The following is a 14734-nucleotide window of genomic DNA, read 5'->3' as shown; positions in this document are numbered from 1 at the left end:
CTCACCTAATATGGTGGTTTGCCATCCTCCTCTCTCAATGCCACGCCGGTCGTCTCCAATTCCAGAGAAACTGCCAAAGGAGAAAGTGCTGCGAGTGGGTGAGACATCCAAATGATCCTCATGAAGAAGGAAGGGTACCCCCATCCTTCGCTGACGCTTCTTCCCAGTATGGTGGAAAGGAATTGACCCTTTGCGCTCACGCTCCCTGTCCTCTTTGCGGCTCTTAAACTGCAGGAGGAAGAGGAGCAGATATGAGAGCAGGTAGAGGCTTTGAGGCATAGCAAACTACCATCTGAGGGAAAAAGGTAACACAGATGTGTGGCTGAAGTATAACCCTCCACTTTTTTATCTTGGCCATTTACCCTGACAGCAACTACCTGCACTCTGGGACCACATGAGAATTTAAAGGAACTCATCAGTCTTGCCCTAGACTGGGATGGATGCCCTTGTATAATTGTATGACATTCTCAGACCTTCTCTAGATTTACAGAATCCACAAAACTCTGTTAAGTATCTTGGGTGGCTGCAAAGCCAAAGCTTCATGAGGTAAAACCAGCAGAACTCATGGCATTAGCTGGAACTACATTGAGAACCAGCACTTAAAAATCAGCACTGTTTGAGTACCCTCCTCTCATGCAGTTTCAGCAGGACAGGTATTTGAATAAAGATTTCAGTATTGTGTTTGGAATGTGCATAAAATCCCCTATGTAATAATACATGGAATCACTTCCCATGAAAAGAGATGTCAATCTCACACATGGCATGAATATATAGTCCAAATAGACCTTCAGCTGCGACTTTGGAGGACATTGCGGTGCTCAATCATATGTAAATTAAACTACAGTTTTCTCACCTTTTTGAAGATGTTCATCCCCAGGTCTGTGGAGAGATCTGGAACTGCTGGTCTACGCAAATTGGTCAGTGAAACTTTGGAAAATGCCTCTGTGCTTAGTGATTTTTCTTCCTCATTACATTTCATTGTGAGATCCTGCAGCTCCCAAAAGAAGACAATAAGCACAAGGAGAAACAGAGGATAGTCAGCTTAAAAGAAAAGAGCTACTTCCAAGAGCTGTCACAGGAGCACTGTAGAGGAAAAGGATCTTCAACTCATTACACAAAACACTACTTACACATTTAAAGAATACCAAAGGAACAAACAAACAAAATTTAGAAACTCCTAGAATTATTGACCTTGTCTAATATTTCTGTCACCATAGGAAAAAAGTACAGCACATTGTACCACCACAGAAAGCCTCAGGCATTGCAATCAGTATGATCTAGTGGCATGGAAGCCATGTTCTGCTCCACTCTGATTCTGATCACAGATACAACTCTGGGTAGCTGACAATCTTCTTGAGGCCTTGGTTTACATTTATAAGCAATCACAATGACTACCTTTTCTGAAGCGTTTTATTTAAGATCTAGTAGAATATGCCCTTAATAACATATACCTTTAAAAATGTGGTTTGGAACTGAACTGTAATAAGCAGCACTGTTCCTTCAACAGAGGTGATTTGTAAAAAAAAAATAAAATATTTACGCAGTAAAGAAACCCAAGACTTCTACATCAGGAAGTAGCCTTCACTTTTAATAACAGTGCTCCAAGGCCTGTCCATCACAGTTCATATTTGTGAAAGCCTCTGTAGATATAGCACAGAATGTCCGACAGCAAAAACCTTGAGACTAATTTACTCTAATTACAGTAGAGGGCGCTCTACCCCCCTACTGCACGGAGCAAAATGCATTACAGCTGTCTACCGTAAAGAAAGGCTTTGCTACAAAAGGTGGCATAAGCTCAGCTCCTGGCCATCTGTTCTCATTAAAGATCTGATGCCACTTTTCATGAGATGTTTGTGCAGCTGACCTGACCAAGTTCCCTCAGGATAATTTTCTCCTGCCTAAATATCAGCTTGTTTCCAATGGATATGCTCTTTTTCCTTGCTTGCCCGTCAGAAAGGTTCTGCTAAACAACTGGGTCATGTTAAAATACCTTTTTGCTTTCAATCCAGAGATAGCCATATACCAATGATAGATGAAGTGACTCCTATGGTATGGGAGGTTTAGATTCTGCCTAGCCAGACTGCATATTACAGAGAAAACCAGCTCTGCAATACATGTGTGCAGTTTTATGCAATGAAGGTCCAGCAGAAGCCAGTGACAGTCTTTGCAGCTGAAGTCCTATGCACCAGTTAGTTTGCAACTGAGGACCACACATTCTTCAGAGACCTTTCAGACTAAACAAAGATCACACTTGAGTTGTTCCTCTTACTCTTATCAACACAAGAATGAAGGAGACACACCACAGAAAGATTCCTCTTCACCATTATTCTCAGTCAAGGTATCTTTTAAACCATTTTGCATATATGGCTAAAGATTCAGGGGAGGAGTCACACACAAAATCCCACAGACAGCAAATCAAGGTTCAGCCCTAGGTGCTCTCAACAGCAAGGCCAGCAAGCACTCCACATGGCTTGGTTTGGAGCTTTTCCAGCTCTCTGGCCTCTTCTGGCTGGAAAACATTGTATGAATTTTTATTTCAGAATCATTATCTTTGTCCGCTAGTTACAAAATCAGTGTTTTATTAGGTGGCTCACGTCCACCAAAAGGACAGAGTAAGGATCAGAGCCTACTGTGATACAAGCTATACAAACACACAGAAAGGCACGGTCCCAGTTCTGAAACCTGCTTAGGGTAGGTAACAAGCAAACAACACTAGAAAAGCAAATTACAGAATCACCTTAAATCTACTCTATTTTAAGGAATCAAGCAAGCATTCCTGTTGAAGAGTGATTAAAAATATGGCTATTCTGTGCTGTACACCATGTGGCAATTATAAGATGGATAAGAAAGCAAAATAGTTTGGGGGTTGCTTCTATAGATTTTGTTGTTTCTGTTGTCTTCCTTCTGCGTGACTGTATGGCTACTTGCTCATTAGTACTTCTCTCAGCTCTCAAGATATTACACTTGAGACTCTTGGCTTTATATTAGCATTGCAGCAAGCACTACAGCTGCATTGGTCTTATGCTTAATTTAAGCTTTGGCTCTTTGCCCCTGTGGTGCTAGTGCAAGACTGTAGAGGTTTGTGAGCCTCTGAAGGTTTCCGTTCCTAGACCTGTCCTTATACTGAATTCACTGCATACAGGTACAATGCAGGTTTCCTTTGTCACATGTTGCCAGGTCTGAAATATGTTTAGACTAAAGTAACTTTCTAGAGGAAGCTAATATTCATTTCATTAACACTCCATCCAGTACTGCTTTTCCTATGCCACAAGGAGTGCTGGCATGCTGCACTGAATCTTTTTCTACTTTGCTGTTCAGTTTACTAGGCAATACATGGAGGATGTTTCTCATGCTTTCTTGATCCCAACTGCTTTAGCCTAAGCTTATATTTGAAACATAATTTTAGGCACACAGAAACCAACAAAAAGTGTGAAAGTTTTGCTGAGGCTTAGGGAGATGGAGGAAGTGACCTTGATAAACTGCAGAACAATAGAAAGAATGTGGATTTACCAGAAAAATCAACTGGTCCCTGATGTGATTTGCAGGCAGCTGTTTTTGTCTTTAATCAGTTTTTGCCTGCCTTTTAAATCTATCCTGCTGAAACACAATGTGCTGATATTTTTGAGAAGTTACTGATCAACCTTTGAGCAGAAACTATGACATTGTGTTAGGAATTTAAGATCTAGACCGAAAAAGTAGGCTTTAAGCATATCCCTGTGTCAGATGAGCTTGTGAAGTCTCAGGATACAACCCCTCATGTTGACAGAAAAAAATGACAAGTCTTAGCCCTCTGGAGGTGGCATTCTCTCCTCTGGCTAGCAGACAGCCCTGAGTGATGAGACTCTGAATTTAAGAACAGCAGTTAAGTCACTACAGTTGGCTGGCATGAAAGAGAGCCTAGGTGTCTCTGTGCATTGCACGAATTTCAGTCCTCAGCATTGTACAGAATGGCACGAGCTGAAACTTCTGCTGCATGGAAGACCATTTCACCTCCTCCATCACAGCTGTTCTGTGCAACAAATTGGAAACCTTTTAAAACAGGATTCCAATTTGATGAAGCACGGTAAAAATACACAGGAGTGACACAAAGGTTACCAAAAGCAATCAAACCTAGCCCTGGAGGGAAGAATGCCCTGGATGGAGTCCTCACATTAACAGCTAGAAAGTACCCAGTGGAATTGCCAAATGGTTTTAACAGAAACATGTTAGTCAAGAGGAACTGAGCAAAGGAATCTTCTGCAAGAGAAACAGCCTGGAAAAGCAAGAAATAGCCAAGGAGGGAAGTGTCTCAGAGTATATAGAAAAGAACCAGCACAATACTAGTGCAAACAGTGCCAATGGAAGGTAGCTCCATTCATGCTGCCACTCCACTGAGAACCACTGACTGCACTCCCGGTTGTGCTCGTAGCTGAACTTGCTAATGTGCAAAATAACGAGGTTGTTATGAGCAAGGGCAAAGGGACAGTTTACGCACGGAAACAGTGAACCACATCAACAGCAACATCTTCCAATTCTCCCTCCAGGAGATGATATTAAGGAGGATTTTCTGCACATGCACAGCAATCCTATAAAATCCCCATGCAAAGGTAGATTAAAACTAAACAGTAATGCATATCACCTGGCCTTTATGAAGATATGTCAAGCTTTTACAGGGATAAAACAGACAGCATTTTATAGAAATGACACAGAAGTATAATACAGTTTAAACAATACTGCTGCTGCTGAGCCCTTAAAACCACAAGTAATCACCAGCCCTCATAAAAATTGTAAGAATGGCTATACAATATGGAGATTTAAAAATAACTGTACTAATATTTACATTGTTTATGCTAGTCTTCTGACTTACGAGCATCTGGGCTGTATGGGAAAAAAGATATTTCACCCTTCTCCCTTGTAAAATGACAGGTCAAAAACTGCCAGAGGTCTACAATACTGAAAGCAAGGATTTTAAGAAAAAACACCAAAAATTCTGAGAGTTCCGACTCAAAAAAGACATTTGAAAGTAACATTAACAGAAGATAGAGCCTTTTACTTGAGGTGTGTCATAAAATTGGATTGCAAAAATAGAATCTGTATTAAATTTAGTTAGGCATTTTCATCAAGTCAGTAAATCAGAATTTGCTGTTAAAAGCCCACATGGCAGAAAAAGAGTGCACAACCTAAAAGTAGCACAAATCAACAAGCAGATTAACTGAAACCACAGCAGCATCCCCTTTTTATCCCTGGAACAACAGCGAGCTACCCAAAAGAAAAAACATTTCAGCTCTAACACAAAGATATTTACTGCACCAAGGTCAGGAGTCTGAAGTTTCTTTTTCAGCAAAACAGGGAGCAAGTCTTGACACCTATTACGGCAGTATGTCTATTGAGGTTGTGTTGGCAAATATAAAAGTTACACAATAAGAATAACAGCAGCAGAAAAGGTAACAACATGGAGGACTTTTGCTCACTGTCACTATTTGCAAAATCTACTCCAATATTTTAACCCAAGTGTTTGCCTTTCCTATTTATTTTAATAAATATTTAACCGAAGTGTTGCAATTCCTTTTCTCTCTTTTGAGGGGTTACACCAAAGGAGCTCAACCATAATGAAAAACCAGTCTTATTTCTTCTGACAGCCACATTAGTATACTCTCACATTAAAGACTAATGTTATCACAGTTCACCCTACAGTAACTATCTCAGATCAACCCTCAAGCTTTCAGCTCTGACTCTGCATCAGACTCTGCCTCAAAATCCCTCATCGTTCTCAAAGTCTCTTTCTGAATCAATGCACACACCTGACCTCTGAGCAGTCTAACCAACACCAAAGCTGTGCTTTTCACTAATTGTCCAGCCATCATTTCCCAGCATCACCACAACAGTTGCTGTTCTCTTATTGATGGTAACTGCTTACCTGAGTTTTGTGGGTATTCACCAGAGAGGGTGCAGCAGCCACCATGGAGCTGCTGCGAGGTCTTGGTAAAGGGGTGATCTCTGGCTCAGGTGGTTTCTCTGGCTTTTCCTGTAGCATATGCCTCAGCCTCTGCAGGTAGTACATCAGTGACCACTGTGTGCCCTCCTCAGACCAATGTGGCTGCAGCAGGCAGCGCAGCACTGCCACATCAAAGTATGTGGCATAGCGAGACCTCTGGCATGGTGGGATCACCAAGGACACCCTGTTCCAAAAATGAGTACAAATGTTAATCATCAGGCTCCTTAGCCCTTCTTAGATGCTCAGCTTTCTGAATAAAGAACCACTAGATGGTCTGTCAGGTTTGTATGTTCAACTGTTCTTAAAGGGCCACTCTTGATATCACAAAGTTTTCTTTGCTAGCTGGAAACCAGTTCTGTCCTAGCATACGTGCTGGTCCACTCCATAAGACCCAAGAGCGCTACTAAAGAGGCCTAAAATGTAGCCACTCATCAAGAGCTGTAAGCCATTCTCATTCTCCTGCCACCTGCAGAAATCACCAGGATGTGCACACAGCTGTGCCAGCTAGCGCTTGCAGGGATGTTTGACACTACCCTTTGGGACTAAGGCCCTGACTGAGGAAAGCATTACTGAAGACACGTAAGTGGCTATTTAGCTTTCAGCTCCCTAGAGGACATGCTTTCTTAAGCGCTTTCTTGGATAGGGTTGCTTTCTTAAACTATGGTCTGAAGATAAGCCTCCAGCACCTGTGCTGTCTGTTTCCAGCTGAACAAATTATTCAACCTTTGAGCATCTGCTGTTCAGATACTTGTAATAAATATTAAGGAATGGTTTACATTTGTACACATCAGGCCCTACCTAAGAAGGAGCAGGCAGGGCAGCTACACCAGTTAACCCTTTAAGTCAATTAAATTGATCCTTACACAAATAAAAGTTACTGTTATGGGCATCTTTGCCAAGGTGTGCCAGAGAAAAGGACCATTTTTAGCCTTCGTTATAATTTTCCTGCCTTTCAGATGGTGTCATTTCCTGATGGGCTTTAGTATGCAATTTCCTAAGTATTGTAGAAGTTTGTGCATGCAAAAGCAAGATGTCTTGTAGTAAGCTTCAGAAAGGAGACTTCAAAGATTTCAGATTTCAAAGGGATCATACCTGTTTTCAGAGCCAATCTTATTGCAATAAAAATGCTCCAAATTTTTTATTATTTATTTTTTCTACCTCATCGTTCCCAGCAGAGTTCAACTGGCCTGATCTACCCTCTGTATGACTAGTCACTAGCTGTTAGGAAACAAACTGTCAGAAAAGAAGCAGTGAAAGGGAGTCAGAGGAATGAGAAACACATGGCAAAAGCAGTGAAATGCTGGGGGTGGGGCAGGAACTCTGGAGAGCTGTCTGTTTTGGTTTTGCCTGCTGAAGTACATAATTTGAATGTTTCCACTCTGTGTTAAAAACACACCTCTGTGAACTGAATACTTCTGTTGATTTTTGAATTCTTTAAAAATCAACAGCACTTCCATGAATTGTATTCTCAGGCATTTGGGAAGCATCACAAGAATATTGGGTTGTTTGGTCGGTTTTTTTTTAAAAGCCATTAATATTATCAACTCTGTTAAACAACATGCAAACATCATTGGCAGGACAAACCCATCTCCAGCTGGGTTCCACCACATTCTGAACAGAGGTGTCCAAGCCCACAGCCCAGCAAAGCATTAAGGAACAAGCAGCAATACTGACCAGTGGAACCTCGGAACCTCTAAGTGAGATGCATGCTTGAAGTGCTTTGCTGGATTGCTGCCCACCACCACAAAGCTGCCCTGTGTGTCTAAGGTAGATATAGGACTGGCAAAGGAGAAAGATGTGTGCAGTGGACACTGACACCACTTGAAATTATGTGAACCTTGCTCCATATTACACGTTTGGAAACAGTGGGCAGGTGGCAAGGCTGGGCTTGGAACGTGTGCATCTAGAACTCAAACCTGCAGGAGCTGGTTTGCTGCCAGCCCCACAGGCCAATGCTGAAGAGACTTGGCAACTGCAGATCAGCCCGTCTGCGTCAGCATATGTCACTATATGGAATCTATAGATTCAAACCTTCTCCCCTAGTGCTGTGTTCAAGGTAAAAGTGTTACAAGTTTGATGACTTTAAAATGAGCTGTTATATGTAGAACTGAATTATGAAGGAGAAAACAATGATAAATGGAAATATGCTACAAAGTTTTCCTCCTAAACCTGATGCGAAGGCTGGTTTTGTCACGGTCAAGACTGTGTCACATAGATGCAACCTGTAAAAACCCATAAGGATAGACAGATACTCAGAGCATCCCAGCAAAGGAAATAAAGCCCATTAACTCAGTAGCAATTGTAGAGGATGTTGCACTGCTCTCTGGTCACTTTGCAGGACCCAGATCAGTGTTTGAGTCTACAAAGTCTTTCATGCTCCTCTGTACACATCATAGGCAAACCTGAGGCACAACACACCCTGGAGCAAGGCATGTTCTCCTCCTTATAAAATACTTGTCTCTGAAGTCCTTCCTGCAAAGTCTATCTCCCAGGCTGTGTGTTCAAGGCAGCAGCTAGATAAAGGGCTGTGGCTTTATTTGCTTCAGTGTTAAACTGTAGCATCCGTAAATGAAGAATTTCACTGAGTGGAGCAGGGATAATTAGCCAAGATCAGAGGAACAAGCCATTTGCTCAAGAAGTGTCTGAGGAACCAGAAATTAAACTCTGCACTTCATTTAGAAGGAAACCTAGTGTTCATATAATCGGCTCCTGGTTGCCTGTAACTGCAGGGAGAGTGGAAAGGCAGCCTTCCTTCAACCCCGGGCCAAGGACAAAGGAATACTGCGGCTGTTGGTAAGTAAACAACATTTGTTCCCCAGTTGTCTGTTGCTTGGCAACCAAAGCTCCCTGTACAGTTTTAACTGATCAATGAGTCCTGCAAATGAGAAGGCGTAATGATGCTCTCTTCAAAGCCTGTCTGAAGCTTCATCCCCATGGCAACCACCAGACCCAGCTTGATAAATTGATCACCTGATTCTGTCTTCTTAAAAGGCTGCTTATTTTTTTATGGCTGTGCACTCTCTGAGCAGTAGCATTCACACATTGAAAGGCAGTTCTGTCCCCAACTTCAGTTTTACTGGCTTACTTTAACATAAATAAGACCCAGAACTGACAACAAGCTTAATATAAAATCCCACGGGAAGCCTCCTGATGGGATCAGAGCCTTAGAGAATACCTTTGCCCTTTCCACCTGTGAAAGGGTGCACCAAACCCCTTTGTGATATATCAGAGCTGTTCCTAGATTATATTCAGAAACCCACTCCATCCCGCATCACTTCAGTCAGTGTAATGAAGCGATTTCTTAAAACACTGCAGTGTCTTGGATATGACATTTCCCAAAAGTGATAAGCAACAGGACCAAAATTTTCAGGAGGACTTTAAGTAACACCCCTAAATCCATAGAGATCTAAAAATATAGCTAGACTTCCCTCCCTCTCCACCCCCTGAAAACACTCATCAGCTTCATTTACCTGATGGCAATACCAAAGCCCAAATCTAGATTAAAAGTAGTTAATTTATCAGCGCCATGCTGGAAAAACATGGCCTGAGCTCTGCAAGGCAAGCTGGGAGAATGTTTGCATGGCTGCATTTCTTTGTTGATCTGTTCCTTTGGGCCAGCAGTCTAAAGAAAGCTAAGCAGCAGGGTACAGAGAAGGCATAATGAAGGCAATGGAGAGAGGTTTGCAGAAATCCTTTGCTAAAGGGAAAGAAAATTTGATCAGAAGGAAGCCAGAAAAGATACTGGTTGCCTGAGGCTGAATCCAGCTAAGGAGGGTAGAACCTGCAGGTTATTTGTTAGTACCTTTAATTATAAAAAGCCTACATATTAGAAAAGACCAAAGAAACTGTCCCAACAGGCCAGCTAGAGATTTCTCCAATGAAAGCGACATTAAATATCAAATGTCACTGTCTTGATTATCACCCAGAACTGGAATTTGTTGAATTAAGTGTTTGAAATAAACATCCAGTACCCTTGGCATGTATTGACAACAGCATATTCAGGATAAAGGACTTCTGTGACCTCCACTATTGAGTCACACTAAAGAAAGCCTAACTTTCTACTGAAGGGTTTGTACCTGGGATGCGCAGTACCTCTCTCCTGAGAGGTTTGGGAGGATACACTTCCATCCAAGGAATTTCCACGATGACATGTTGAAACAGTGGCTTTTGGAGGTACAGAATCTGGCTGGGTTGTCTCACAGACCACCTGTAGTCCCTTTGGATAGTTTTAATAAAAGGAAATAGGTATATAAACATATTTATCTCTCCCATGTTAATTTTCTTAATGCAATTTGTGCTTTGACATGACTATTACTCATACTGTAATACCATGGTAATACCATAGAGAAACCAATTAAGCCTGGGGCTTCTCAGTACTAGGCATGGTAAATCCAAAGGGTAAGCCAGGGCTCTTGCCCAGGATAAACCATAAGATCAGTCTTCCATCTTATAAGATAGGATAAAGCCAAGGAGATCCTGACAACTATACTCAATACCCTTTGGTTCCACTGCAGAAAAGTTTGGGAGCTTTTGGAAGAACTGTGAAGAACTGTAATTTCTGGAGATGGAATTACTTTAGGGTGGTAACGGCAAGTGCCATTTCAATATTAATTTCCCCCCTCCCTCAGCTCCTTCTTCAAGCTTGTCTAACGTTAGCATACAACTTACCTCAGTATGTCCACTGTCCAGATTAGGGGATTCACAAGTCACACTCTGATTGTTGGTGGGAGAACTTCTCTTAGCTGAGGAAAGAAGGCAAAGGAGGACATTTCAGGAATCGCCTCTAATATTAAAATGTATCACTGAAAGGATGAACCAGAAAACAAAAACAAACCCAAAGCAGCACCTGTCTGCTGCAGACTTCCTAGGCATTAGCCTCAGCCATAAAGAGAAAAATTTAAAAGAACTGCTTAAATTTTTCCACAATTCATTCAACTGTGTTGTCAACAACACCGTCTACTGAAAAACTGTATTTCTTTAAAATTAAATTTGAATATAGATTTTATCCTAAATCCATTTGGCATCAAATTGTGTTTTCCTGTGCATAGTAGTGCTTTTTGTTTTGGAGATCTTCCTCCTCCTATGTTCACATATATTCAACTCCTTTTCTAGGTTACATCTCTCAGAACGCATTGTGATTTACAATTTGACAAATGCCTTTATCACAGGAAACACACAGATGTCATGCAGAAAGTGTAATCAACAATACTGTAGAAGAACAAAGGCATCACAAAGACTAGGATGACAGTTCTTGAAATCCTGTCACATTGCAAGCTATTCAGATATGACTTAGTATTATACTGACTCCAAACAAAACATTGCAAAGCTTCTTCAGTATTTTTTTATTTTGTTGCTTGAAGGAAAATATAAGCAAATTTAACATTTTGTCCCAATTTGAGACAAAAATGCTAAGATAGCAAAATCTTCCTTGATAAAAAGAGCCTCATTCCAATTTCTATTTCCATTCTGCTGAAAATGTTTTCAAAACATAATAGTACTTTCATTTCCAACTTTACTCCTGAAGTTATTCTTTAGGGATTTTCTGACCACACCCCAGACCTATGGAAAAAATTCCAACAGTCAAGGAAATCTTAGGACTAATTCCTTTTATTAGTTTCAGGGGCAAAATCCTATTTTTTAATTCCAGAAGTTGAAGCAGAGGGAGGTAGAGCTAGATGTCAAAGATGGTTTTGAATCATTTGAAAGACTTGAATCTTTTCAATTCTGAACTGTCCTAGAGACCCACAAAGCCTTCAGAACAAAATAAGATATCCAGAATGGCTATTAATCAGAAAAATCTGATTTAGAGTACTACATTTTCACTACTGTGAAAATTACAGTTCTGTGCTTTTGAGAACAAGCAAGCAATGCTACAGTGATACACCCAGCACACTTTCAATTCACTGCCTTGCAGGAATTATGCAAAGCCATTGCCTAAAAACATAACAGCAAAACCTGTTTTTTAGAACTAGGCCAGACACAAAGGCTTGGAAGCCTAAGCACCCAGCTCCAGTCTCATTATGGCTGAAGTACAAAGGAAGAGCAATCCCTTCCAGTATGCAAAAGTGAAATTCACAACCTATGCCTTCTTTGGAGCCTCTTGAAACTACTTTGTTTAATTTCATAACATGGTGAAATTCAAGTTTTAGATAGGAGGAGAACCTACACTGCCAACTGAGTGTTCTTCACTGTTAATTTTTGTCCCATGCCAGTCTGGGCAAGCTTTCTCCACTGTGTCAGGCTGCTGCTAAATACTGCCTTTGCCCTTCTTAGGAGCTAGGGAAGATATGGTGAAAGAGAGATGTGAGGATGACAGGTAATTATAACTCCACTGAAGAGTTTCTCATTTCCTCTTTGTGATTTCTCTCTCATCTCCTATTTAATTGTTGACTCTGAAGGGAAACATCCTTAAACTAGTCTCAAAGGTTTGGCTAGTTCCTGCAGGATTAACATATTCCTTCAAATATGATGGCTACAGAACGTAAGGTAGCATCAGGCAAACAAAGGAAAAGTTTCCCAGCTCTCAGGAGCTACATTACCACAGCAAAGTCACAGACCTGTAACGATGTTCCTGATTGGTTTTACAAGGGCATTGAAGGCAGAAACTTCAGGTTGCCTGTGTTCCCACATAGGCTGCCAAATAACAAGGCCACTAGCCAACCGGAATGTAAGGTCAGACTCCTAGAAAGACAAACAGAGGTTGTATCACACAAGCTCACACAAAAGAACATTGTTTCCCATTTAAAGGACTGTCATTTCTGTGATGCACAGATCTTTCAAGAAATGAGTGATACCATGTTCAGTTCTGTGGTCAGTATATGCTAACTAAAGGGCCACTGATACTACCCAGCAGACATTTCAAGGACAGCTATTAAAATATAATGGGGAAATCTCAATACAAAAATATACAGGAAGCTTTTTCCAAATGACAATTCTATACTAGTTAATGAACCCCATTTTTTCCTAGGACATTAAGCTGTAAAATAAAAGGCCATTCCTGTGTCAGAAAGCATCCCTTCTGACCATATATAACCACTGCATATTTAGCATTCAATCTCAGCCTTAGGATTGACACTTCAAGATTTGAACTTCTTGCCCCAAAGGAATAAGAATACTAAATTTTAAAACATTACTTAGAAATTGAGGAAATACGAAATGTAACAAATTACTATGAAATAGCCATATATAATAATATTATTATTAGCACTATTAGTACCTGAGCTATGTCAATACATAGTCACTTACACTTGTGCCATCATCTTCTTACATATGCAAGTAGCTGAAATCACGTAAAGTAGTACACAAGTAAATCTTGGCAGCATCAAAGTGCAGGTATGCACTTACTTGACCTAAGGTCAGATCTGCATTAGGAGGCACTGATGTTGGTATAGTCCAGCTATCCCCAAAAGGCAAACAAACATGGTAATAGCAGTTTTTGCAGCATATTTATAGCTGCACCACAGTTCCCTGTTGGCACAGCTCCTCATGCCTCAGCAGTTGAACTTGATGATGCAGACAGAGCTGAAGGAATGGCAGGAGCTTACAGCTTGTACATCTCCAGCCTTTCTGTTCCCTATTCTTTATTAGTGCTGTCTTGTCATAATGAGCTCACAAGCTTTCTTATAAATGAAGCTTATTTTTAATTATTACTTTTACTAGGGAGCACCTTGCAATGCTTTTGGAAGCAGTAGCAGTAACATGTTGCATTTTTACTTTGCACTACTAGCTGTTGATGACATGCCACCACTTTTATCTACAGTTATTAAGTTACAGGATTACATGTATCCCACTCGCCCCTCAAAAGCCTCATCTAAAATCACATTGCTAAATACACAGATCCTCTCAGAAGTTAAGAATTCCATCATTTCGGTCTGCCTGTGCAAACATGTATCATCTTCCTTGAGCACATGAATTACTTTGGTTATCCAACCAGATAGTATTCTTCCCCTGAGACCTATACAACTGTAAAACACAGAGGGGACAATGCTAAATTAGTGAGCCAGTTACATGCCTCATTTACCGTACCTTTTTTGAGCTTTGCTTTGGTGACAGCAACATACCTGTTTTCGTAGGCTTTTCAACGTTCATCCCTACAGTATCTCAGAGATTTTCAAGGTTAACCTGAGATACTGTTATAAACCCCATCCAGTAAATGGGAAATTACATCCCAGAAAAACTAATATGAAAAAATTGGAAACTTAATCTCTAATAGCCAGGGTCTACCTCCAGTTCCATTTCCTTTACTCAAAGGGCAGCCCACATTTGTGTGCGTAGCAGTGGAAAGAATTCAACATTTCTTCCTGTCATTTCTCAGTAGCTTACAGAAAAAATGTGGAACTAGTAAACAAGTATGAAAAATTTGGGCTAAATAAATCGAGCAATACTGTACAGGAACCCAGTAGCAGAAGTAAGGAAAGAATGCAGCTCTCCAGACCTGCTTTCACCTGCTGTAACCAAAAGATTATTCTTTATCTCCTGTACTTTCTTATCTTCAATTCTTGCAGCATATGAGGCAAGATTAGGACAGATAACAGCCTCCATCACTTCATGACTTTATAGACCTTTTCCAAGCACTTAGTCTCCAAAGCCAGTTTCTCTTCCAAGGCCTACCTGCAAACATAAAAGCTAAATGGTGGCCCTCCAGAGAAGCTGAAGACAAGAGGCAGGAGTCAAAGCATGCAGAAAATGTCCCCTCATCACACCGCTCTGCAAAGCTGATGCACTCAGCATAAAACCAACAAAAGGACCCCAGTAGACAGG

At 40.9% G+C, this 14734-nt stretch overlaps 1 protein-coding gene across 4 annotated transcripts in view; it reads right to left on the bottom strand.

Moving 5' to 3' along the window:
• Positions 1 to 14734, bottom strand: part of UNC80 (unc-80 homolog, NALCN channel complex subunit) — a 131095-nt gene that overhangs the window by 106425 nt on the left and 9936 nt on the right. For all 4 annotated transcript variants that reach the window (XM_037398225.1, XM_037398227.1, XM_037398226.1 and 1 more), the window contains exons 5-10: positions 12532 to 12655; positions 10643 to 10716; positions 10051 to 10190; positions 5897 to 6158; positions 854 to 988; positions 6 to 228 (exon numbers count right to left, since the gene is read on the bottom strand). In XM_037398225.1, the coding sequence (XP_037254122.1) occupies positions 6 to 228; positions 854 to 988; positions 5897 to 6158; positions 10051 to 10190; positions 10643 to 10716; positions 12532 to 12655 (958 nt within the window). The remainder of the gene's footprint in view (positions 1 to 5; positions 229 to 853; positions 989 to 5896; positions 6159 to 10050; positions 10191 to 10642; positions 10717 to 12531; positions 12656 to 14734) is intronic.

The sequence above is a fragment of the Falco rusticolus genome, chromosome 8 (genome assembly GCF_015220075.1).
Source record: "Falco rusticolus isolate bFalRus1 chromosome 8, bFalRus1.pri, whole genome shotgun sequence".
Lineage (NCBI taxonomy): Eukaryota > Metazoa > Chordata > Aves > Falconiformes > Falconidae > Falco > Falco rusticolus.
Note: the sequence above shows the minus strand (reverse complement) of the source record. Positions and strands in the feature narration are given on the sequence as shown.